General features: G+C 36.5%; 1 protein-coding gene across 4 annotated transcripts in view; it reads right to left on the bottom strand.

The window, feature by feature from the left end:
* SGK3 (serum/glucocorticoid regulated kinase family member 3) overlaps positions 1-27,435 on the bottom strand; it is a 119,324-nt gene that overhangs the window by 15,750 nt on the left and 76,139 nt on the right. For 3 of the 4 annotated variants that reach the window (XM_066378933.1, XM_066378935.1, XM_066378934.1), the window contains exons 4-14: positions 25,067-25,139; positions 20,822-20,897; positions 16,188-16,275; positions 11,948-11,997; positions 11,177-11,215; positions 9,618-9,675; positions 6,166-6,249; positions 5,929-6,060; positions 1,768-1,880; positions 1,637-1,673; positions 627-713 (exon numbers count right to left, since the gene is read on the bottom strand). In XM_066378933.1, the coding sequence (XP_066235030.1) occupies positions 627-713; positions 1,637-1,673; positions 1,768-1,880; positions 5,929-6,060; positions 6,166-6,249; positions 9,618-9,675; positions 11,177-11,215; positions 11,948-11,997; positions 16,188-16,275; positions 20,822-20,897; positions 25,067-25,139 (837 nt within the window). The remainder of the gene's footprint in view (positions 1-626; positions 714-1,636; positions 1,674-1,767; positions 1,881-5,928; positions 6,061-6,165; positions 6,250-9,617; positions 9,676-11,176; positions 11,216-11,947; positions 11,998-16,187; positions 16,276-20,821; positions 20,898-25,066; positions 25,140-27,435) is intronic. The other variant, XM_066378936.1, reaches the window with a different exon arrangement.

Consider the following 27,435-nt stretch of genomic DNA (forward strand, 5'->3'; position numbering starts at 1 on the left):
TTTAGATTAATTATGATTTGTAAATTTCCCTCCATATCTACTGTTTTATTTTATTCTGTTAAATAAACACTCAATTCTATTAGAAGTATCTTAACCATACAGAAAAATAGTAAAATATAATAAAAACCAAAAAGCTGCTACCTAAACATAGGCAATGTCAATCTTTTGTATATATGTTAGCTTATTTTTTAAAATGAGCTTTATTAAGGTGTCCACAAACCATGCAATTCACCCATTTAAAGTGTGCAATTTAATGGTTTTTAATATATTCAGACTTGTGCAAACAACTACAATTTTAGGACATTTTTATCACTAATTTGTGATTTTTAAGTATTAGCAATATATTCAAATGCTTAAAGAATTCTAACGTAAATTTTTAACATTAAAAACAAGCATAATTTATATCTTAGATTATCTGGTGGTATCTCAAAATCACGTTCAAGATACCAACCATCAATAAACTTTAAATGTTCAGAAGGGATGATTATCAGATATTTCCAACTGACAGAAGCTGAAATGATAGTTTTTATTCTACTTTTCTGATTTCAAATTTTGAATATGTAATTTGTGATTCATTTCTGCATTTTATACGTGATTATGTGAATGTAAAATGAGAAACTTCTTACCTCTGGTGTCCCACAAAATGTTGTTGTGGTGTCAGAAATAGCAATTCCTTCTTTACAAAGCCCAAAATCTGTTAAGACAACATGTCCCTAAGAAATACAGGGGCAGTACGATAAAAAAATGCATGAACACAAATCAACAATTTTAAAAACCATTTTATTATGAAATAATTATACTCAAAAGGACAAATTACAAAAAAAAAAGTAAATCGAGTTCCATGCAGCCCTTACCCAGCTTCTCCCAATGCTGACTGCTTATGAAGCTGTAGCATAACATCAAAATTGGGGTACTGGCATTGCTACAATATGGTTAACTCACCATTTTGTACATGCATGCATTTGTGTGTGTGCAAGTATGTGTCAGTCTATGTAACAGAGAGGTGCAGATTTGTGTACCTACCACCACAACCAAGACAGAAACTACCCATCACCCCAAAGAAGCAAGGGAATCCCTTGTGCTACCCCTTTATGTTTACACTCCCCTATTCCTTCAGTCCCTGTGCCCTTGCAACCACTAACCTGGTCTCCATCTTTATAGTTTTGTCACTTCAAGAATGTTATATAGCCTGACCAGGCGGTGGTGCAGTGAATAGAACATTGGACTGGGATGTGGAGGACCCAGGTGCGAGACCCTGAGGTCGCCAGCTTGAGCGCAGGCTCATCTGGTTTGAGCAAGGCTACCAGCTTGAGCCCAAGGTCATTGGCTTGAGCAAGGGGTCAGTTGGTCTGCTGTAGCCCAACCCCACCCTGGTCAAGGCACATATAAGAAATCAGTCAATGAACAACTAAGGAGCCACAACAAAGAATTGATGTTTCTCATCTCTCTCCCTTCCTGTCTGTCTGTCACTATCTGTCCCTCTCTCTGACTCTGTCTCTGCCACACACACACACACACACAAAAAGAATGTTATATAAAGTGAGATCACAGTGTGGAACCTTTGAAGCTGACTTTTTTCCACTAAGCATAACAACAAAAATTGAGAACTAGTAGATTTTTAAAAGATAATACTTACTACTGAGTCCAAAAGGATATTTTCTGGTTTCAAGTCTCTATCAAATTAAAAGGAAAGAAAAGCAAACCTGAATATTAGCCGAAATAAAATAATGAAAAGATATTTTTACAAGTAATATTTTAAAAACTTACCTGTACACTATTTTGATGGAGTGCAAGTAACCCAATGCACTGGCGATTTCAGCAGCATAAAACCTTGCTCTGTGTTCAGGAAAGGACCGTTCTCTTTGTAAGTGAAAAAAGAGCTGTAAAATGGAAAAATAAAATATTAAGATCATTCACACATAGAGTGGAACAAATATATTCTAGAGATACAAAAATAGAGTTTGCTTTTGTTACTTTGAACATGAGATAAAAAATGCAAGAAAGCACAGAGCTGTGACTCTCCTGTATCTGTGTCCCCAACCTGGCAACCAGTCTCCGTTGCCACACATCTGTCTTTACCCTCGCTACCTTACTCAGCTCCCATGTAGCCCTCAGTCCTCAATGGGGCAGTGTCCTCACCACTCCAGAAAAGATCAATACAGACCGATGACCTTGACATTGCCATGTTGTGACACTATCCTACTGGACCTATTTTGACTGTTCTTTCCTTGGAAATACATCAAACACAATTCAGAGATTGGAAACTAGTGGCTGGTAGACCAAATATAACACATAGATATAATTTGTTTGAGACAAATATTGGTTTAGAAAAATCTAAATTAATCGGTAACATAAAAACCAAAGTTTTTGGTAAAAACTCATATTTTGGTTTCTTCTTTAAAAAAAAAGAGGAGGAAGCTCTGCCTCATAGAACCTAAATTCCAATGTGGTAGCAAATGGTTAGAGCTAAGCAGCAGCTGGACTCTCCAGTTCATTTCTTATACTTCCTAATTCTGAATTTATTTCTTATGACCTGTCCATCCTTTACTCAATAGGTTACCTACCGGGGTTAAATTTGCTCCACCTACTCCCAAGTTCCTTGGCCTCTAAGACAGTGATCTCTCCCTAGATCTCCTACCTTGGAGAGTTCCATTTCCTCTCCTTTCTGGCGCCTTACACTGAGGGCAGATTAACAAGGTTTCTATCCTGGGTTTCTCCACTGTTATTCTTTCTATGGATACCCTGTCCAGGTAACCTAATTCATTTCAACAATTTTAACCACCACCACTATGTTGATGTCTCTCACATGGACATTCCCAGTCCGTACCTCTGCTTGGAGCTTCTACCGCAAGGACCTATTGTTCTTTATGAATATTTCATAAGAAAATAAATTCAACTTGTCTTCTCTTACAGACTGATTGCTCCTGCTGCATCCCCCCTTTAAAGATATCACTTTCTACCCAGCCCTCTAAGCCATGGGAGGCAACAGATATACAAGGGAGTCAGTTTTACAACTCATCAGATTTGGGTTCAAGTTCTGATTCTTTCCTTTATGTGTGCAATTCATTTAACTTCTTTGATTTTCAAAGATTGTCAAAAATTTTTTCCTTAATCTTTTCTGAAAGGTGAGGGTGAAACTCAGTTATAACAGATCTTGACAGATTAGATAAGTGAGGCTAGAACTCTCCGATGATAATACTTCACTCTTAGCCCCTGCATCCAACCCAGGAATAAATTCTGCTTTTTATCCATTAATTATTTCTGAACTACGTCTTCCTTTTTATCCTTGCCACTGTTTCTATTAGCTGTAGCATATACCACTGTAATGTTGTCTTTAATGATTTCCTGATCACATCTGTCCAATTTACGTAATACCAATGAAACTACCCCCAATGAAAATCTGACCATTCAGTAATGAGCTAACACTGACCATCACTAAATCAAGGGCACTGTGCTAAGGACTTTGTATGCTTGCAGAATTTAATCCATCCACTATCTTGAGGTAGGAGTTAATGAGGAAACTAAGGCTTAGATTTTGACTTGTTTACAGGCCCAGTATCATAAAACTTATTTGTGTATACTCTACCTGGCTCCAAAACAGATCTGAAGTAGTATACAATAATATACAACACATGTCAGTATGAATATCAGGGGGAAATAACAGTAGTAATAGTAGAAAACACATAATGAAATTACATTACTTCCATCTCTCTATTTTTTCCTCCTTGTTTTTATTCCTCTTCTACCTACTGCCCCATTCAACTGCTCCTCTACCCACCCCAACATTCTATTCCATTCTCTTCTCCCTCCCCCTTATCTCAGCCAAGCATGTCTTTTAGAAGACAAGCTCACCTATTTCCTCTTTTGCCACTAAGTTGATGAGTGGTCAGTGTGTGAAAAGGACTCAGAAGCAAAGTTTTAAAGCAGCTCAAGGAAACCACAGACAAAGCAGGACACCTGCAGTAGGATCTCATCTGAAGTTAGATGCCTCCCATGGCATTTCAAAAACACAGAGTGGTACTTATGTTTAGGTTAAATCCAGGGCCTAACACTTACTAGAACATTCTAAAATTGAGAAAGTTACTTAGCTTCTCTAAGCCTCAACTTTCTTATCTATAATATGGGTATAAGAGCTTATCTCAAAGAGTTGTGATGATTAATTGAAATAATGTTGGCCCTGGCTAGCTGGCACAGTAGATAAGAGTGTCGGCCCAGCATGCGGAAGTCTCAACTTCAATGTCTGGTCAGAGCACCACACATGAGAAGCAACCACATGCTTCTCTCCCCTCTCTCTCCTCATTCTCTTCTTCCCCTCTCATAGCCAGTGGCTTGACTGGTCCGAGTATCAGCCTCAGGTGCTAAAGATAGCTTGGTTGATTTAAGCATTGGCCCCAGACAGGGTTTGTCTGGTGGATTCCGATTGGGGCGTATGCAGGAGTCTGTCTCTCTATCCTTCCTCCTCTTACTTAAAAAAAAAAAATAAGGCATGTAAAATATTAAAAAATACCAGGTCCTCATTAAATTCTTATTATAGAATTCACACACACAAAAAATAAGTAACAACTTTCTAGGTAGGAACAATGTGGGTGCCTGGGAGATTCATAACTTTGCTTCTATACTGAGGAGTTATAAGGTGTTTACAACATAGATGTAGGGTGTTAGATAATGACTCTTTTTATGATTTTCCTGCCAAAGGATCTGGGTGTGTCTGATCATTTTTCAGGTTTGCGAAATAGAAATGGTCTTCCTTCTAGTTCCTTTACAGTTAAATATACTATAGTTAGGTCAAAGTATTCTTTTCTCCTTTCTCTGCTCTGGGACTGGGAGATGGAAGATCCTTTTGTAAAGATATGAAAATATGTACCTGTCAGTTAAAATAATTTTTAGAGAAATTCACAGGTCAGAGATCATACAAATCAGAATGGTGTGAGAACTGAGAAGCAGAGGAACAGGGGGTGGTCAGCTGCTTAGACCCTGGAATCAGACTGTGTGAGTTCAATTCCTGGCTTACATACTTACTAGCTTCAATACTTACTAACTACGAGATACTTACCAGCTTCAATACTTACTAACTACAAGACTTGCACAAGTTACTTAGTTTCTCTGTGCTCAGTTTGTTTTATATAATAAGACTGTTGTGAAGATAAAATGATACATACAAAGAGCCAGAGTGCTGGGCCTATAAGTATACTCAATACATGTTAACTATTACTATAATTATTACTCTAACAGCAGCATTTCCCAAAATGTATTTCAATATCCCTTTGGTTAAGTTTTGGGGAATATTATTAACAGATTTGGTTCAAACAAAAAAAGGGGACTATGCAGTAAATATATATATATATCTTTTTAAAGAAATCCTGGCTTTGTTTAAGATCAAACTACTCAAGGTTTTTTACATGCTGAAATATACTGTGAATCACCAAGAAACAACTTGTTAATCACCAATGAGATATAACGTGAAACACTGTCCAAACTGACTTCCACTAGAGAACCCTTTATTAGAGGTTCATCTCATCTAATTAAGTTTGCACATTTTAGAAAATGACAGGCTAGAGTAACATTTATGCAACTACTGAAACAATAATTATCTAAATTACAAATCATGTTTTGTTCTAATGTTTCAGTAAATTATTCTTGCTATACAGCACAGTGACTCAACTATCCACGAAGTCTGTAGCTGCACACTGAGGTTCTTTTATGAATCTTCCCACCTACATCATTAGCTGATTTAAGAAGAGCTTTGTGTATTACCCTTCTCCACATCTTCCACTGAACTTATTAGCCAGCACCTTAAATACTGATTTTCTACTCAACAAATGGCTGGTGATGCTGGACTACTCTTCCAAAAACATACAAAGAAAGAAAAACTTGGACTTCATTTTTTCTAAACAGTATCAATATTAGAAAACTAGTTACAAAACTCACCTCCCCTCCATTAACAAAATCCAGAACAAAATAAAGCTTTTCAGTTGTTTGAAAAGAATAATGTAATCCAACCAAAAATGGATGTTTCACATTTTTCAAGAGCACATTACGCTCAGCCATAATATGTTTTTGCTGTTAAAAAAAACAAAACGGTAAAAGGATCAACTTTGTATTATACACCACAAAACAATTCTGTTGAGAAAAGGGCTTAGGAGAAACACAGCTCTTCTCTTTCACCTCTCTTCTGTTGAGAACAATTTTTTTCTGTAATACTTTGACAGCATAAAATTTTCCATCCAGTTTCCGTTTTGCAAGAAGAACCTGTTGTAATTAAAGATGGTGCATACTATTAGAAATTTCAATATTTTAATAGGAATAATTCATTTGTCAATAAATCAAAACTTATATTTTCTAAAAATAAAGTCTACAAGAGACCTACATAATATAATGTTTTGGTTTTGAAAACTGAAAACTATTAAACTTATTTCTATAAACCCACTTTTTCTTAAGTATTTTAATAAAACAAAAAAGGATGTTGATCATTTGAATAGCCAGGTGCCATTTCTTTGTGTGCCTATTTTTGAGATTTTTACTAAATTTAAGTACCAAAATCGACACAGCTTGAGACCTTTGTGCCTGTGTGTTGTGTGCCAGGTGTGAGTCCTGAAAAGTGGCCTTAGAAAATATTGAGGCTATAAATTCATAGCTACATAAAAAGAAGAAAATGGTTTCTAGGTGATCAAAATGAGTTTGTTTGTTTTTTTACTTTTAGGTTTCTCTTACAGGTTTCAAATACAGAAGAGTTCAGAGGAAGAAGTACCATGGGTAGCTGAGTTTCTATAATGGCTGGGTGCCTGAAGTTGCAATGATCTGAAGAAACTTAGGATTTTGCCTCAGAAAAAAGGTAGACATATACTCAAGGTTTTGCAAGTAATTTTAAGGGATTCAAGATGTCCCACAGTTGTGAAACTATTAAATGATACATTCCAAAGCTTTCTGAGATGATCAGACACAACAGTGATGTTGCTGGCTCTTACTTTCTAGCACATCTGCGGTCTTCCTCACCAAAACCTATAACCCCCGTCTAATCATGAGAAAAATCTCAGACACAGTCCAACAAAGGGACCTCTTGCAACATACCTAACCAGTACTTCTCAAAACCATAAAGGTCCTCAAAAACAAGGAAAGTATATGACTTCATTTATATGTAAAATCTAGTGAACAAAATAATAAGCAAAATAGAAACAGACTCATAGAGAAAACAGAATGACAACTGTCAGAGGGGAAGAGGATTTGGGACTAGGTGAAAAAGGTGAAAGAATTAAGCAAAGGAGAAAAGGCTCACAGACACAGAACGGTGATTATGGGATGAAAAGGGGGTGGGGGAGGTAGAAGAGGGTAAAAGGGGGATAAATGGTGATGGAAGCAGACTTGATCTGGGGTGGTCAATGCATAGTACATTGTACAGATGATATATTATAGAATGGTACACCTGAAAATTATTAACCAATGTCACGCCAATAAATTAAATTAAAAAAAAAACAACAACAAGGAAAGTCTGAGAAACTGTCATAGCTAACAGGAACTGAAGACATACAACTAAATGTGATGTGGTGTGGTGGCTGAGATCCCGGAAGAGAAAAAGGACATTAGGTAAAAATGAAAAAAAATCTAAATAAATAATGAACTAATAATCTAATGAGTCTAAATAATAAATAATGCATCAATATTGGTTCATTAATTAGAATAAATGTACCATACTAACATAAGATGCTAATAAAAGGGCAAACCGTGTGGTGTGAACTGGGAATTCTCTGAACTTTCTGTATTTTTTCTTTACTCAGTTTGTCTGTAAATCTAAAAATGTTCTAAAAAATAGAGTCTATTAATTTGACAAAAATGTTTTGTTATTTATAAACATAGAGTCAAAACACCTTCAGGGTAAAAAGGTCCTGTGCTCACTGTTGGCCTTTTTCTTATGCCCCATTCTTTTGTTTTCTGTAATAATTGAATACTTAGACCATTCTTTCCTTCTTACACTTTTCCTTTCTCAACACCTCACACCTGCCTGACTTTTCCTTCTCTATTTTGACTGGTTCATCTTTAAGTACATCTGAGGTAACAACTCAAAAGAATCACGTAGGCATTTTCTCCCATTAGACTGGTAGATCTGGTGAACAGACAGATGGTTAAGAAACAAATGTGCAAATGGAGAGTGAAACCAGGACCACTCACTGGAGATAAGTTTAGAATAAATGCCGAACTGTCATCTGGTTCATCATATATCTCTTTCTATTCTTCAAACATATTATGAATTTGCATTTTTATGATTTTCTTTCTGTGTATTCTACTTTTCTTTTTTTTACTGTATTTTGTGGGTTTTTTGGTCATTTTTGCAAGATTTTAAATTTTTATTAAATATAACGTAAATAAAAAAACACAAATCATTACAGTTCAGTACACTACAAAATGAATACATTATATAACCACTATCCAGGTTAAAAGATAACTATTTTGGGTAGTTTTTGCCCCATTCCAGAAACTACTCATCACCATCTTCCTCAAACGTAACTACCACCTCAACTTGCGATAACATAGCTAATTTTTGTCATTTTCAAATCTTACATAATTAGAATCATATAGATAGAGTTGCCTATCCTTGACTTCTTTCTAGTATCTAGAAAACCGAGAAAACAAGCCAGAGATACAGAAAGCTATGAATATAGCGAACTATAATTAAATAATGCACATTTGTTTTTATTGCAGATTGAAGTACTTAAATATATTTGATGGTTCTGATAATACCATCTGTGACACTTTTGGCCACAAGTGCTTCCCCTTCCCTGGCATGGTCACACTGTCAAGGTAAGTGATTCACTGACACTCACTGTTGAGGAGAAACAGGGCTTCCCATAGGCCTTTCTTCTCCCACTATTATTTACACAGCTGCTCACTGCTGTCTTTTGGCCTCAGCTTAAACAGCACCTCTTCAAAGCAGCAATCACTGACCCACCCATCTAAGTAAGGATCCCCCCCAATACCTACAGTTTTCTGTCACTTCTTCAATTCCTTCACAGCCTCGTTACCACTTACAATTAGTTATTTGACTGCATTTTTTTTTTAGAGAGAGAAGAGACAGAAGGGGAGAGAGATGAGAAGCATCAAATCATAGCTGCATCACTTTAGTTGTTCACTGATTGCTTGTTATACGTGCCTTGATCCGGGGGGCTTAAGCCAAGACAGTGACCCTACACTCAAGCTGGTGAGCCTGTGCTCAAGCCAGCAACCTCAGGTTCTCGAATCTGGAACCTCAGCATCCCAGGACTATACTCTATCCACCGTACCACCACCAGCAGGCTTGACTGCATATTTTTAATTGACTATTTCCCCTACTAGGTTGTAAGCATCACAAAGACAGTAGCTATGTTAGTTTTGTTCAGTATTATCTAAACAGGGCCCAGAATGGTGCTTGGCACGTAGTAGGCATTCAACAAATACTTCTGAACAAATGAATTTTATGTTAGAATTTAAGATGCCTATCTCCTTAATTATTCTGTCAGTACTTTGAAGGAAGAGCAAGGATCTTAACTCCATATACTGCATACCAATAAGCTCTGTGGCCTGGCATGTATAAAGCATGCATTCCTTAAGTACTTATTTACTGAATGAGAAAATGAAAACATTCTTACCTTGCCAAAGCTGCCTTTTCCAATAACTTTTAAGAAATCAAAGTCTGTTGGTTTAGCACTGAAATAAATGAACAACAGTAATTAGCCTCCTAGAAATTGGACAAACATTAACTTCTAAACATTTCTTAGCACAATCTTTAATAAGTAAATGTTGGGTATAAAACACTTCAGCATGATGGTTTCAGCTTTCACAATGGTAGTAACTTATTTTTAATACAAAAAAGATAATAATAAACAGTAATAATATCTACTTTTTGATAAGATTTTATAACTTTAAGCCTTGTCAAGTTGTGCTTAAGAGAAAATTCAATAATAGCCTCACTGGAAGAAAATGATATATATAGTTTTGAACTCAATGAACCTTCTATCTAAACCAATTTTATTAACTATAAATCTAGCCAATATTGTTAGTGAAGAAACTGAGGAACTCTGTAAGTTAGTAATACTTTCCAACGACTCTATAGTTTAGTAATTCTTGTGAAAAGAAAGTTAATAGCTGAAATATCTAGTCAAGTCACTAAGAAAAGTTTCTGATGGAGAAAAAGTCATCATAGTGTTTTGTATATATAGCATTTATTATACATACTAGATAAACAACTCTCCGCTTATTCTGGTAGACGGTAATGTAGGAAAGTCAGGAGCAGAGAAGCCAGTGGGACACTAAGATTGCCCCTTTATTTCGGCTGTATGTAGCAAAAGGACAGGGCAGCAGAAAGTTAGCGTAAGCAGCCAGAAAAGCTGTTTCTTTCAACACAGTCCAAATTCCCAAGTTGCACTAAGGATGAGAGTGATTCCATTTAGATTCTAAATTTCCTTCCATTGATTATTGGAAAGAAACAGTCAATTCAAACATGAGAGTAACACCATGTCTAGGTTAAATAATAACAGGTGAAGGTTAGGGAGATAAATACTTAACTAAGCTTAGATGTTTTTCTTCTTCAAGAACGTGCTCTTTGGACTAGTAATCTTGTTCTTTAGTGATATGCTGAGATATTGAAATAGTTTTTAAAATAAATATCAGAGTGAAAAAACACACAAATCCCTAGTGGTAAACATACTAACTAAGGATCCACTGTTAACTACTGGTGATTAACCCTAATTGAAAGATAATTTCTGTTTTTGTGCTGCCCGACCAACTCAATGCCATGATGACAGAAAAAAGGCTCAAAATCAAACTTCCTCTTTCAGTTAGCATCCCATTTCTTTGCTTTCCTTTGTAGCAAAACTCATCCAGTAAGATGTCTAAACTCATTGTCTACACCTTCTGTCCTCTTCTCTAGTTCTCTTGAACTCTTTCCTGTCATGAAAACAGCTCGTAACGGTCCCCAGTGGTTCCTTCATATTCCATGCCCTATTGGCAATATTAAGAGTTAACTACTCTTTCCTTGAGAAACTTTCTTCACCTGATTGTGTGACACTACATTCGTTTTCCTCCTACCTTACCATTTACTCTTTCTATGGTCTGTCTCCTTTACTGGTTCCTCCCTGACCTTTACTATAATGCTGAAGTGTCCCATGACCCAGTCGTTGGACCATGTTTCTTATCTGTCTATACTCACTGTTTAAGTGGACCAAAAGGGTGAGGGAAGCGTAGTATCCTGGGATAAAAGATAGAACACTTTAGAATTCGTCCAATAAGGCTGTAAAAATAATTATAAGTAAGGATAGCAACACTCCTTCTTTAACCCAGGCAGACATCACTAATCTGTCAGGACACTCCTCAAACTGAGCTAAGTAGTGGCCTCAGAATCCTTTGTATTCAGTATTCTAGGCACTCACTCTCAATAAATTGCTAGAATGGACACTCAAGATAAAGTCTGTATTTACCTCTCCTGATGTTTCCCCAAATGTTTCCCCTTGGGTCAATTAAATATGAGACTATGTGAGAAACTGCATAAAGAACATTTAATAGCCTTTAATAAGCTAATGTGTATCATGACTACTCTGGAACAAGCTGGCTAAAAACTAGGGTTGTACCAATGACACTGAACACTATGAGAATATCAACTAGGCCTGCATGGATGATTCTGTCAGAACACTTCCCAAGTACCTCCCAGGACTTAGGGTCCCCTGGGAAATACAGTCTACTGATTTTACACACACACACACACACGCAAAACAGCAGAACCTGATCAATAAAACACCTCAGAGCTCCACTAAAGCAATGCAAAGCTAGAGCATTAATTAGGCAAGCATAGGACAGTATTATATTCACTGTAACTATGGTTATATCACAGGTTGCCAATTACACTGGTATAATTATATCTGTACATTCACAAAAAAAGATCCTCCTAAAATTTAAAGGATTGTTTGACACAAATAAAACCTACTGAGGATTTCCAGATGGTCCCAGGTTGATGTTCTGTGAGGTAGAGTGTAGCTGTTGAAGTGGGAAAAAAACATAATACTCATATTGGAGCTTCCATGGTCAATGAATATTTTTAATATAAATATTTCTTATGAAACAACATTGGCACCAGTTTTTAGTTATAAATCAAATTTATTTCCTAATTATACCTTTACATAAAAAATCATTCTGTAATAAATTTTCAACCCCCAAAACACAGACATTAAAAAAAAAAAAAGTTCATTAAATGAGAATTACTCTCATTCTGGCACACCTGTAACAAAGTAATCTTTTCCCCCAATTTTATTGAGTTGACATATGGCACTGTGTATGTTTAGTTTGCTTAAATATACCAGTATTCTGATAATGTCTAAATATTATAGTGTTCCATAGACTATGATAATGTAATCCAAACTGTAATTTCAATACACTTATTTTTTTAATGAATGTGCAGAGGCCCTGGCTAGTTGGCTCAGCGGTACGGCATCAGCCTGGTGTGTAGAAGTTCAGGTTCAATTCCCAGTAAGGGCACACAGGAGAAGTGACCACCTGCTCCCCCCACCCATCTTTCTTTCTCTTTTCCCATCCCGCAGCCATAGCTTGAATGGTTTGAGCAAATTGGCCCTGGGCGCTGAGGATGGCTCCATGGCCTCAGTGTCAGCTGCTAAAATAGTTTGTGTTGCCAAGCAACAGAGCTGACCCAGCTGGTTGGGGCTTGCCAGGTGGATCCCGGTTGGGGCTCAAGTGGGAGTCTGTCTCTCTGTCTCCCCGTCTCTCACTTAATTAAAAAAATAAAAGAATGTGCAGAGAACTGGATAGCGTTTCCATTCAATAAACTTTTCTACATAGAGGAGGGAAGTGAATTCAGTAAGCGTGGATTAAACAATAACATGGACAACTTGTCCCCTGAATTACATTAAGATGTAGTAAAAGATTTTATTATTTGACAATAATTTTCCAATGGAGCACATTTCTGAAATAATAATGAAAATTAATGGGGTATACAATGAGAAAACTTAGAACTCTACTATTTTTAAAGATTATTTCTAATTACTAAACTGAGGGTAAAGTATAATTTATTAACAGAGTGAACACTAATCAAGAACATAAGTTTCTTAACTTCTCTTGACCTCCATTTTTCTCTCTATAAGTAAGGCATAGATCCATATGCCTTCTAAGATATTTTCTGGCTGTTAACTTCAGTTAGTCACCACTTAAAAGTTACGAATAAAACATTACAAGTATAAGAAGTACAGTTCTTCCCCCTTTTTGAAGAGATTCTTTTATCAGTATTTTAAAACTGCAAGGGTAAATCTTAGTCTGTTTCAGATTTTATGGATGAAAAAAGAAACAAAATTCAGATCTAAAGCTAACACTGACAGAACAGGAGCCAGGAATCTCTCTCGGTTTGGTCTTTCACAACCAGTTGTCTCTTACAGTAAGGCAAGACATTCTCTAAACCTACATATTCTCAACGTGAGTAGCAAGCAAAACATATGGAAAGTCATGGTTATACAAATTTTTATCCTTTAAAATATTTTTGAATAGTTCCACCTTTTTCAATTAAAAATATATACTCACAATTGAAAAATATGGAAAGTACTAGGAAGACTATTTTAAAAAAAAATCCATAACTTTACCAATAGATAATTTTGTAAATATTTGTTATTTTATATGGTCTTTGCATGACTTTTAAAAACTGTAATCACACTGTGTGAATATGCATATAAAATATTGTATCACAATTTCATTTAATAGTATGTCAAAACAAAATATATCATCTTCAAAAATATTTTTTAAATATACAATATACAGAGACATACTATTTGACTGATGAAAGTTTAACTAGATTCTAATTTTTCATTATAAATCCCAAGTGACATGAATATTTTCATGTCTGATACATATTGCCAAATTGCTTTCCAGAAGATTTGCACAAAATGATAACAACACTAGTAATGCCTGAGGGTGCCACTGTACCTTACCTTTTCGAGAAGTTCTATAGTATTTTATTTACTTTATATTTTTGTTAATTTGGAAGAGAAAAAAATCTCTGATTTTAAAATTTACTTTCCTATTGGCATCAGGGTTGAACATTTTCCCATATATTTATTTACAAAGAGTATTTCTTTGTGTCCCTTTTTCTTTTATCTACTGGGGCCTTAAATATCATTCAAAAAATCAAGTTGGCCTGGCCTGTGGTGGTACAATGGATCAAGTGTCGACCTGGAACACTGAGGTCACCGGTTAGAAACCCTGGGCTTTCCTGGTCAAGGCATATATGGGAGTTGATGCTTTCTGGCTCCTCTCCCATTCTCTCTCTCTCTCTCTCTCTCCTCTCTAAAATGAATAAATAAAATCTTAATAAAAAAAGAAAATTAAAAAATCCATTTGTATGAGCTTTTTATATAGATACTATCTTTTCTTAAACCTTATTTGTTATAGATGTTTTTCAGTTTCTCTTTTGATTAGTTGCACACACATAAAAAACAAAGAACAACAAAAACATTCTTTTACACTGTCCCCGAAACAACCACATCAGAGATGAAAAAGTCATACATGTTTTCTTAACTGAGAATCCTCCTGGGGCGTCAAGAGAAGCATTGCTCCTTTCCAGCACCCATGAAAGAGGAATACATCTATTTTCTAATGATGATTTCAGCTGTGGGACAGTAATACTCCAACTCATAGTATTATCTTTTTAATTACAGAAACAAAACCAGGCCCTGGCCAGTTAGATCAGTTGTAGAGTGTGGGCCTGGTGTGTGGATGCCTCAGGTTCAATTCCTGGTCAGGACACACAAGAGAAGTGACCATCTGCTTCTCTACCCCTCTAGCCTTCTCTTTTTCTCTCTTCCCTTCTGGCAGCCATGGCTTGATTGGTTTGAGTGAGTTGGCCTCAGGCACTAAAAATGGCTCAGTTGCTGAGCAACGGAGAAAGGGCCCCAAATAGGCAGAGCAAGGCTCCCTTGTGGGCTTCCCAGGTAGATCCCAGACAAGGCGCATGCAGGAGTCTGTCTCTCTGCTTCCCCTCCTCTCACTAAAAAACAAAAAGAAAAAAGAAACAGTGCCTGACGAGGCAGTGGCGCAATAGATAAGAGTGTCAGACTGGGACATAGAGGACCCAGGCTCAAAACCTCAAGGTTGCCGGCTTGAGCCCAAGGTTGCTGGCTTGAAGCCCAAGGTCACTGGCTTGAACAAGGGGTCACTCGGTCTGCTGTAGCCCCCTGGTCAAGGCACATACAAGAAAGCAATCAATGAACAACTAACGTGCCACAACGAAGAATCGATGCTTCTCATCTCTCTCCCTTCCTGTCTGTCCCCATCTGTCCCTCTCTCTGTCTCTGTCACAAAAAAAAAGAAAAAAAAAAAAAAAGAAACAGAACCATGACATAATTAAAAGACATTATAAAAACAACAACCCAACACCTCTGATTTTCATGTATTTATCACAATTTATTTTTAAAGATAAAAATAACCTATTCAAGTATAGTGATGGTGATGAAGACATACAGTTACCAAAAAAACCCCATAAGATGTAAAGTGAAGAAAACAGAATACCAAACTGTATACACTATATACAGTGTTAAAAATTACTAAGTACTGATGTTTTGCCTGACCAGTGGCACAGTGGATGGAGCGTCGGACTGGGATGCTGAGGATCCAGGTTTGAAACCCTAAGGTCGCCGGCTTGAGAGAGGACTCATCTGGTTTGAGCAAGGCTCACCAGGTTGAGCCCAAGGTCGCTGGTTTGAGCAAGGGGTCACTCGGTCTGCTGTAGCCCCCAGTCATAGAACATATGAGAAAGCAATCAATGAGAAACTAAGGTGCTGCAACAAAGAATTGATGCTTCTCATCTCTCTCCCTTCCAGTCTGTCTGTCTCTTTCTGTCTCTCTCTGTTCTGTCACAAAAAAATAAAAAATAAAAAAATAAAAAAATTACTAGGTCTGGTTGGTGATAATATGGGTAATACTTCCCCTTCTTACTATTTCAAAACTTTTTTAAATTAACATGTATTACTTTTTATTTTAAAAAGTACTCATTTACAAATTTTGTAATAGTGATCAGTAAGAGGAATACACATTTATTTTTATGTATTCTACAGAATAGGAAATTTACAATGGATAAAGTAACTTCATTTTAACTAAATGTCCTAATGTCAATAATTTCATCTTTGTGGAATGGTATTTTTTCTGTTAAAAAATACAATCCCTCTTACTACCTTCTGAGTACTTCTTTCATCCTCATCTTCAGATGGATCTGACTGATGTTTTGGACTGTCCATTTGAAGGAATGCTCTGACATCCGGACTAAAAATAAAAGTTAACTTTATTATGATTTTGAAAGTTATTTCTATAGCTTTTTTCCCTTTTAAGATAAAAATAATTAATAAATAGCATTTACAGTAATAAAGCCAAACAAAATCCATTAATAGCCATATTATTATAAAAAAATAAGCAAATTAAATTTAAAAATAGAGAATCCAACATGGGCAAAAGCATAAAGAGACAGTTCATGGAAGAGAAAACCCAAATGACAAGAAAATTTATCAAGATACCTAACTTAAATATTAATCCAAGAAATGCAAACTAAAATAATAGGAGATACCACATTATATTCATTAATGGCAAAAATTAGAAAGACAGATAATATTGAAAGTTGGTAGGGACACAGCAAAAGAAACACCCTCATGTACTACTAGTGAGTATCTAACATGAGGCAACTTTTCTGAAAAGCAGTCTGGCACTACTTGGTGAAACTGTCCCATTTCCCTGGACACTGTATGCATTTCCCTGGTCCCAAAAATTCCAGTTCTAGGAATAAACCACAGAAAGAGTTATGTACAGGTTCAGTGAAAGACACGTTACTAGGATACTCATCGCAACATTCCTTACAGCAGTGAATCAGACACAAAGCAGCCATCCAGCACTGGAAAGATGAGTAAGCAAGCAGTAACTGCCTACAGCAGGCAGAAACAAGGAATATAGTGTAGTATCATTTATGTGTATATATTAAATACTCATGGACACAAAACAGTCATATAAGAAACAGATTAAAGCAGGTATCAATAGTGGGAATAAAGAATTGGGAGTGAAAATCAAAGACAAAGAGAAAAAATGGACTAAAATAAAAGAGGGGCCTTGTGTGGACTAACGAGTATCCCGAGCAGTAATTAACTCTCTGCATCAGAGGTACCTCCTACCAAACTTCTTTCTTCTTGAGATATAATTGATATTCATATGTATTTGTGAAAGATCACTGAAGTAAGTCTAGTGAATATCCACCACCATACATAGCTGTAATTTTTTTTCTTGTGATGAGAACCTTTAAGATCTCTGTTAGGAAGTCTCAAATACCATACAATACAGTATTGTGAATTATAGTCATCATGCTGTACATGATATCCTCATAACTTACTTATTTTATAACTGGAAGTTTGTACCTTTTTATACCCTACACCAGGGGTACCCAAACTTTTTACACAGGGGGCCAGTTCACTGTCCCTCAGACCACTGGAGGGCTGGACTATAAAAAAAACTATGGACAAATCCCTATGCACACATCTTATTTTAAAGTTAAAAAACAAAAACAAAAACGGGAACAAATACAATATTTAAAATAAAGAACAAGTAAATTTAAATCAACAAACTGACCAGTATTTCAATGGGAACTATGGCCTGCTTTTGGCTAATGAGACGGTCAATGTCCGGTTCCATATTTGTCACTGCTAGCCGTAATAAGTGATATGACGCGCTTCCAGAGCCATGACGCATGCGTCCTGCGTCACTGGAAGTAGTACTGTACGTGAGCGACCCCGTGCTTTGCGGCGCCGCCACATACAGTACTCCAGGAGCACAGGATGCATCACTGACCACTAATGGAAGAGGTGCCCCTTCCGGAAGTGCGGTGGGGGCCGGATAAATGGCCTCAGGGGGCCGCATGTGGCCCACGGGCCGTAGTTTGGGGACCCCTGCCCTACACCATATACCTTAATCCCCAGCCCCTGCTTCTGGCACCACCAATCTATTCTCTGAAACTATGAGTTTTTTGTTTTTAGGATTCCATGTGTAAGTAAGTTCATACAGTGTTTATCTTTCTCTGACTTACTTCACTTAGCATAATGCCCTCAAGGTCCATCCATGTCACAAAAGGCAAGATTTCCCTAATTGTTCATAATATTAAAAATAAATAATATACATGCATTGTCAAGAAATTCGGAAAGATAAAAAATAATTTAAAAAGGGGGGCCTCATGGGAATATAAAATGATGCAGCCACTGTGAAAAACCATTTGGCAGTTTCTTGAGAGGTTAAATATAAGTTACCATATGATCTAGCCATCCATCCTAGAAGAACATATGCCCACACAAAAATTCATATACAAATGTTCATAGCAGTATTATTCATAAGAGCTAAAAATTAGAATCAAACTAAATGTCCATCAAATGATGAATAAACAAAATGTGGTATATATATACAATGGAACATTATTTGTCCATGAAAAGGAACAGAGTACTGATACATGTTATAACATGGATAAAACTCAAAAATATTATGCTAAATGAACAAAGGAAGATAAAAAGGTCACATTGTATGATTCCATTTACACGAACTATAGTCACCAGCAATATGCCAATTCAAAGTAATCTCAAGTGCACACAGTAAAAATTAAAGGTTAAAAGGATAGATCTAAACTGGAGATAAGATAGAATTTATCCTAAGGAAAAAGCACAATGCTTAAAACATTACTATACAAAGAGCCAAATAATAAAAGGCTTTTTTGCTGAGGGGTACACCAGATGTAGGACCCCTGAATTCAAGGTTCCTCCCCAATACTGTGCCTTTCTGCCACCTGCTGGAGGCCCTGGCTGGTGGTTCAGTAGATAGAGCATCAGCCCAGCCTATGGATGTCCTGGGTTCAATTCCCGATCAGGGAACACAGAAGTGACCATCTCTTTCTCTCCCCTTCTCTCTCCCACTTCTGTCCCTTTCTTCCTCCCACAGCCAGTGGCTCGACTGGTTAAAGCATGGCACCAGGCACTGAGAATGGCTTGGTTGGTCCAAGTGCATCAGCCTTACGTGCTAAAAATAGCTCAGTACTTAGAAAATAACAGCCCCAGACAGGGGTTGCCAGGTGCACACCAGTCAGGAGGCATGCAAGAGTCTGCCTATCTCCCTTCCTCTCACCTAAAAAAAAAGAAAGAAAAGAAAAAGAAAAAGCAGCTGCTCCTCAGTGCACTGGCTAATCCCAGGGCTACTTCAACTACTGAACCTGCCCTGACCCTGTCCCTTATATGTATCGGGGGAAATCCAAAGCACTGGACAGAAGACCTTGGTTATAGGAGGTTCAGTTCTATTATTTTACCAAGTAAATTACATTAAGTGAGTCAAAAAAGGAAGTCAGAAGACCATGCTCAGAAGGCAAAAGCCTACCATAAATTCTAACTATATAAATGGTAATGTAAAGTCTTATATAAAAAAAATCATTGTTTTAAGGACAGTTGCTAAAAATATAGTGCTCCAATGCTGCGATTCTAAAAAGACTGTTAAAGTGTGTCGTGTTTGCATCAGTATCCATAATGCAACCCTTATTTACACCTATGTAGATAGGAGAGCTGTGAAAAAGCTCCCAGGTATTTTACTTTATCCTCTATTTCTTAGAATATAATACTTTATATGTCCAAAACATATACACTGCTCACAAAAATTAGGGGATCAGGGAACGTGCAGATACTCCAGTACTTTCAGCCTTCCGTAGAATGCATTTTCAGTAATGAAATAAAAGTTGGTTTTGCATCTCATTTGCATAATCAAACAACTCTTGACGTGTTGTTTGCTTTTCTGCTGTTGTTTAAGAAAAATCAAATGCTTTTTTTATTGCTTCATATTATTTGAAATATCCCCTAATTTTTGTGAGCAGTATATGTAAATTATAAATCACAATACATATAATGAATACCCATGAACCAATTACCAAACTCAAAAATGAAAATGCATCTCAAACCATGTTCCTGGGTATCTCTGATCAGCAGCTGCTGGTCTACAGGAGTTTAAACTCATTAGCATGAGATATACACAGACTGGGAAAACGCCTTCATATAAGTGGCTGCCCTGGAGTGCTGTGTTGAGAAGAACTGAAGGCCTACTTGATAGAAAACAAGAAGGCTGGCACGTGTGCCTGACCCTTGCAGCTCCTTCAAAGGCCTTATCTCCTTTCTGAAAATCTACTTTGTGTTCCAGGCATACTCAAGTATCCTGAACATTTCAGGCTCTTTGTAGACTCTTACACAATACTGATCCATTTGCCTAGAACACTGTTTTTTTTTGCTTGAATGATTGTACTTTCTTTAAGTCCCAGGAAGCCTTCCTTGACCTCCCCAAGAAATGCTGGCCATAGCTCTAAGTGCTTGTTGATATGCCTGTCTCTCCCACTAGATTGGAAACTTGTGGCTCTGGAACGCAGGAGCGACACTCATCACTTTTTAGGTTCCCAATGCACACATTCTTTATGTCATAAATGCTGTGTGAAAGCCTGAATAAATATGACATTGAACAATTAGCAATGTGCTTTAACTACGATGCAATTCCTTTCAAGTTTAATCTACAAAACCAATATAAGTACAAAAGGAAAAAAGAAAATAACTAGGACCTTGAGTTGATGGTTAAAAAGGAGTTAAAAATACCAGGAGAAAATGCTTGAGGAAGATTTTACAAACACAGACACATTCTCTCTCTCTCTCTCTATCTCTCTGCACAATAACATTCCACAGAACATATAAAGTCTGTATCAGTTACTTATTCAATATTCTTAGGTTTGGTTTCAATGCCTCTTCAGAACACAATGAATAGTACTTACTGGTTGTAAAGCTCTGGATGCCTAACTAAGTTCTGAATGAATTCATTCAATCCTGCTCTTCTTTGTTTGATAAAATCTGTTAAGGGAGACATAAGCTATTAGAATTATTTACGTCAGACTATATAATTATCAATAGTTATATAAGAATAGATAAGAGTGAATTCTGATTAAGAAGCTATTTCTTAATTCTTGTTTCTTGATGTACAATAAAAAACAAATATATATTTATTTCTAAGTATAAAATATTTTAAAATCCACAAATACAATGATTATGAAACTAAAATAAAGCAGGTAACATACCTCCCAAAAGAAAAGTCTCCGAAAGAATTCCTATTTTAGTTCTAAACAGACTCACTGTAAAAACTGAAGAGGCATTTGCTTTGTCCAACTTCTCCTTACTATCAGGTAAGGAATAAAAATTAACGCTAGGACACTAGTGACCAACATGATCATGCTAATTAAAAACAAAACAAGAATTACTGGAAATCTTTGCTGCTGGGAAATGATTAATTGGTTACCTAAGTATCACCAAAACTCTGCTGCTAAAAAAAACCTTTGAAAAATACTCTGGAACACTTTCCTAACAAATAATTGTCCATCATCTTCAAAGTGTTTTGATTGCTTATAATTGAGGTTCATGCAACAGCACTTTAGCAATAAAGCTTAAGTACAAAGGTTTCTTGGAATTAGAAAACTTTATTCAAATATCCTCTCTTCTACTTATTAGCAACTAACCTTGAATCTTTCTAAGACTTAAATCCTTACTTGTGAAATGGAAATAAAAACATTTATACCTCATAATGTTGTTATAGGATTAAATATGACTGCATATAAGTTTATAATAGATTGCATGGTGGAAAGGGCACAATCTTTAGCTATTACTATTTTTGTTTTGTCAACAATCCATCATCTTAAACCTTAATTCTTAAAAAATACAGATGGTTCTTGTTTTACAATGGTTTGACTTAAAAATTTTCAACTTTACAATGGTGTGAAAATGCTAAGAATTAGGTAGAAACCATACTTTGAATTTTGATCTTTTCCCAGGCTAACCACATGCAAGTACATTTATTCTTTGTGGCAACAAAATGATTTTGCCCAATAGCAGGCTAATGTAAATGGTCTGAGCACGTTTAAAGTCTAGGCTAGGCTAAACAATGATGTTCGGTAAATTAGGCGTAGTCAATGGATTTTCGACTTATGATAGTTTCAACTTAGGATGGGTTTATCAGGATGTAATGTACGTTGAAGAGCACCAGTACACACTAAAAGTTGAAGAAATAGGAGAGTTGAGAGAGTATCTGAAAATAGTGAATGTCTCCATAAAAACCTGTAGACAACATTTAACTTCACAGTGAGTTTTGGTTTAGGAAAATAATTACTACTCAACAAAAGTTTCAATGTATAGTGTTTGTCACACAAATTATGGGTTGTTCCCAGTCACACAGGTTTATTTCCGTTTCTTAAATGTAAGGTATAAATATAAAAAACAACTATAAGTTAGATCTGGTCTTTTAGATCCAGATGCATTTGGTGACTTTTTCTTGTTCGACTATGAATTTCTTGGGGAATATCTTGAAGAATTTCTTGAAGAATATCTGTTAAACTCTTCCATGGGCATTCTTTATGTCACTGGGCAATAAAGCATATGTGAAGTTTACCTTAAAAATTATTCTTGAAAGACAGTTCTCAGGAAATGGACTCAGTAAGTAACACAGGCAGGAGAATTAAAATGAATGACTATTTGACATAAAGAAAATCTACTGGTAATATGGAAGCAGCTTTAAATTGCCCTGTGGATATTTACTGACTGCATTTAGACGGTGGGAGATAGGCTGTGAAGAGTGACTGCTTTCTTCTGGGAAGGACAGCCACTCCGCACTCAGTGCTGCTACACTCGACACTTCATTACTGACTCGAAACAGCTTTGAAAACCCCATAAAAAATGAGAAAAAAAGAAGCCAGTAATAAAAAAGGCAGAGCAGCAGTAGTCAGAATTTAGAGGCAATTCAGAGTTTAATTTTTAGATCAACATTAAGCATGCAAATACGTATCAGAAAAAAGTCCAGGTAAGACTAAAATGCATACCAGCCCCGTTATAGGATAAGTTCCAGGAATTTATAAAGGCTGACATTTTATCTTTAAGAATTATAATTGGAGCCTGACCAGGTGGTGCTGCAGTGGATAGAGTATTGACCTGGGATACTGAGGACCCAGGTTGAAAACTCCAAGGTTGCTGGCTTACGCGTGGGCTCACCAGCTTGAGTGAGGGATCCTGGCTTGAGTGTGGGACCACGGACATGACCTCATGGTCACTGGCTAGAGCCCAAAGGTTGCTTGCTTGAGCCCAAAGGTCACTGGCTTGAGCAATGGGTCAATGGCTCAGCTGGAGTGTCCTTCTCCCCCCATCAAGGCACATATGAGAAAGCAATCAATGAACAACTAAAGTAGCACAACTACGAATTGATGCTTCTCATCTCTCTCCCTTCCTGTCTGTCTCCCCACTAAAAAAATAAATAAAAATAAATTATAGTTGGAAAAAAATATAGTTGAAGATAGTTTTTAAAATCTCTCCAATTAAAAATTTATGTGAATGTAATGTATCTGTTGTTATTCAAAAGAGGTTTTCATTAGAGATTCAAAAGATGCAAGCTTTAGTCTTCAGAATAAGTATTAAACGGACCTATAAAGATTTCATCATTTTGATGCTTCATGAAAAATCATCCAAAAAAAGACACTCTCCAACACTGTGGGTCAGGGAGAAAGAAAAATCAAACTTTGACTGAAGGAGACCTTAGGTTTCTCCCAAACATTGCTACTGGTAGCCAGAGTAACCTTATTATATTCATAATCAGAGAATATTTAGAGCCTGCAGGGGCGAGAGAAATCCTTTCAGATCAGGATACAGGGTAATAAGAGCTTTGTAATTTTCCAAACAAGTAATTAAAATAAAATTGTACATAAAAATTTGTGAATTTTGTTTTTAAAGGTACCATGCATTAATCAGACAAAAGAGTAAGGGGATAGGAGAAACAACAAACCTGGATGAGTCTAGTTTTCCACACATTAGCTGTGTGGCTTGGGAGAGTGACCTGGCCTTGCTAGCCCTCTAGTTTCCTGTGAATGACGTAGTTACAAACAGAAATAAAAATTCTACATGTAACAGGGAAAGTGAAAATCCTTGCCAATTCTGAGGTTCATACAGTGTAAAAGAATAAAAAGCCTCCAGTTACAGGAGGTTACAGGGGACCATGTACAGCCTCAAGGGGAAAACTAAGTTTTAACTAAAGCAAGAATGTGGAAGAAATATAAAAAAGACGATGGAAAAGGAGAAGGCTGTTCATCATGGGCTAGAATTCCACACAGCACAGTGAAAAGGTTTGGGAGGGAAAGAAATGGGAAAAAAGCACAGCTGAGATAAGCAACCTGAGAGCTATTTGGTAGAGAGGGATTTGACCAAGAAAGCAGACATGGAAGGCATATATATAGATTTAATGGGTTACAGGTCACAAGCAAATTAGTTGAGGAAGTAAGAGAGGAGGAAGGGCACTGTCACTTGTCAGGCTTCATCTTCTGCAGAGATAGATGACTTTCCTGATAGGATTTCTGGTAGATAAGAAGACATCTGTCTCTCTATAAGTAGCCACTTGTGACCTGGATTGACTTCTCAGATACTAGTGAAAAGCTCCAGGCTTGAGGCTTCAGACATATAGATTCCAGATTCCTGAGATTCTTGGTGGCATTATACTCCCCAAGCATGACAAATAGGACATCTTCTTGGTACCCCATTCAGAGGCTTGCAGGGAGCTATGCACGGAGTATACTTTTAATAAATGTTTCTCAGAGTAACTTCAATGGTTAGACTGAGAATGTCTTTCATGGTTAGAAAAGTACCCCCCAAATAATCCTTAATCATCAAGAAATTTATCTGAAGCTAGACTGCTTAAATTCAACTTCCAAATTTGACATTTACTAGTTGTACCCGTCCCTGTGTTTCAGTTTCCTTATCTATAAGAGTGATGATGATAAAACCCAAACCCAAGGGTCGCGTGTGGACTGAATGAATTACAACATGTAACATGTTTAAAACAATGCCTGATACACTAAGCATGTTCCTAAGGTATTATTTTCACAGGGCATGGGGTCAATCAGTTTTGTAAATTCTTCTATTATTAAACAGTGCAATTAACTACATCTTCAAACTTCAACCACCACTTATGTCTGGTCTACGAAGTTATTGCTTACCAGGATCAAAATTATCACCAAATATCCGCTTGGCAGGAATCTTCAGAGCTATAGCAGGAAATTGTTTCTTTAACTAGAATTAAAAACATTATATGAACTTAATTTTACAAGTCTTCTAGTCACACATGCACCAAAATAAAACACAATCTGATTTGCAAGAAAATCCATTGTATGAAATACTTTAAAATATATCATGATCAAATGTACAATATTAAATTAATGCCAATAAAATACCATAGACTGTCTAACCATCCTATTTTGCGCCAATAAAACACTTCGCAGCTTTGTGACCTGGATAAGTTACTTAACATCTCTATGCCTCAGCTTTTTTGCCTGTAAAATAGGAATAATTTTAGCACTTACCTTACGGACTGCCGTGAGGTTTGAAGGAAATCATTTATGTTAAGTGCTGAATTCATGTTATACACGTTTTGAATACACATTACTCACCATTTATTACCTCAGGGGAAGATGTGATCTTTGTGTTCTATCACATGAATAGACTGACAACTGTTTTCTAAGAAAGCTGACAAATTTTGCTTTCAACATTCTCTACTTCAGCTGTTCCCCCTATTGCTATTCTAATACATTTATCAGATTTCCTTATCCTCAGAAAAGGAACAGCTTGGCCCTGAAGAACTAAAATTTGGGGCAGTAAAGTCATAAATATGGATTAATGCTTATTTTTATTATAAACTTCAGGTAAGAGCACTTCCTTCCTCTCCCTTACACGGAAACTATGTATCTAACTATCAAAAGACAGGAAATAGAAAGAATAGAAAACTGTATTAATCACTCTACACCATGGACATGCTATCAGCAAAACCCAGACTGAAAAGTCCATAGACAAATGACACTGCTTTTTCAACAAAAATCTGTAAGGGAAAGATAAGAGAAGTAGAAGGGAAAACTTAGAAATTAAAAGACACTTAATAGACTTAATCAACCAGTCATATAAATACAGACCAATTTTTTTTTACATTATCATTAGTTTAGTTTTAGATGTAATAATGATATCATGTGTATATGTTTTTAACAATCTTTACCTTTATTAGAAATGATACTAAAATAAGTACAGATGAAATGATACAATAAACAAAATATGGTTCAAAATTACAGTGGGCTGGATAGGGCCAGAAATGAAACAAGAATGGCCAGGTAGCCCTGGCTAGATAGCTTAGTTGGTTAGAACATTGCCCCTATATACCAAGGTTATAGGTTCAATCCCTGGTGAGGGCACACACAAGAATCAACCAATGAATGCATAAGTAAGTGGAACAACAAATCTATGTCTCTCTCTCTTTCAAATCAATTTTTTTTGTGTGTGTGCGTGTGACAGAGATATATATAGAGACAGAGAGAGGGACAGATAGGGACAGACAGGCCGGAAGGGAGAGAGATGAGAAGCATCAATTCTTTGTTGAGGCTCTTTAGTCTCCTTAGTTGTTCATTGATTGCTTTCTCATATGTGCCTTGACCGGGGGGCTACAGCAGAGCAAGTGACCCCTTGCTCAAGCTAGGGACCTTGGGTTCAAGCCAGCGACCTTTGGCCTCAAGTCAGCGACCATGGGGTCATGTCCATGATCCCATGCTCAAGCTAGTGAGCCCTCACTCAAGCCGGATGAGCCCACACTCAAGCCAGCGTCCTTGGGGTTTCCAACTTGGGTCCTCTGCATCCCAGTCCAATGCTCTATCCATTGCGCCACTGCCTGATACCAGCTATTCAAATTGAGGCTAAATACCAGCTATTTAAATTGAAACCATCAAAGGATGCTAAGCTTTTCACTCATGCAGATGTCCACACTTCTCAGTTTCTAGATGACATCCACTACACTATTACTTCATAAAGTTCTATAAAAGAAAACATGTTCAGAGGGCAAATCTGGTCTATATAATCTTGTAAACAAAATACATGAAGAACTCTCAAATTTTCAGTTATTAGTAGTAGTTCATTAACACAATGTGATCTCATCTCTCTAAGAATTTCATATAAACACTGTGTGAATGAGTATGTGTGTTATGTTAACATGATGTTATTTTTACTTGAGTATAACCCAGGTGATAGGTACAGATCTATACAATCATCAAAAAATCCTTATCATGTACATAATGGTATCTAAGAATTTCAAATTGAACTAGCAATTCAACTCTCACCCTGCCTCTAATATAAACCTTTAAAAAAAAAAAATCACTGAAAAATTACAGAAGATATCTCATGTATAACTCTTACTAGCTATTATTTTGTTTTAAAAGTATGACTTCACTTATAACCAAAAGAGACCAGCAATACTAAATATTAAGCAATATTTAAAACTATAAACAGCCAGTTTCAGCTGCATAGGCATTGAAGAAAAACTAAATAACAGAAA

The sequence above is a fragment of the Saccopteryx leptura genome, chromosome 3 (assembly GCF_036850995.1).
Source record: "Saccopteryx leptura isolate mSacLep1 chromosome 3, mSacLep1_pri_phased_curated, whole genome shotgun sequence".
NCBI lineage: Eukaryota > Metazoa > Chordata > Mammalia > Chiroptera > Emballonuridae > Saccopteryx > Saccopteryx leptura.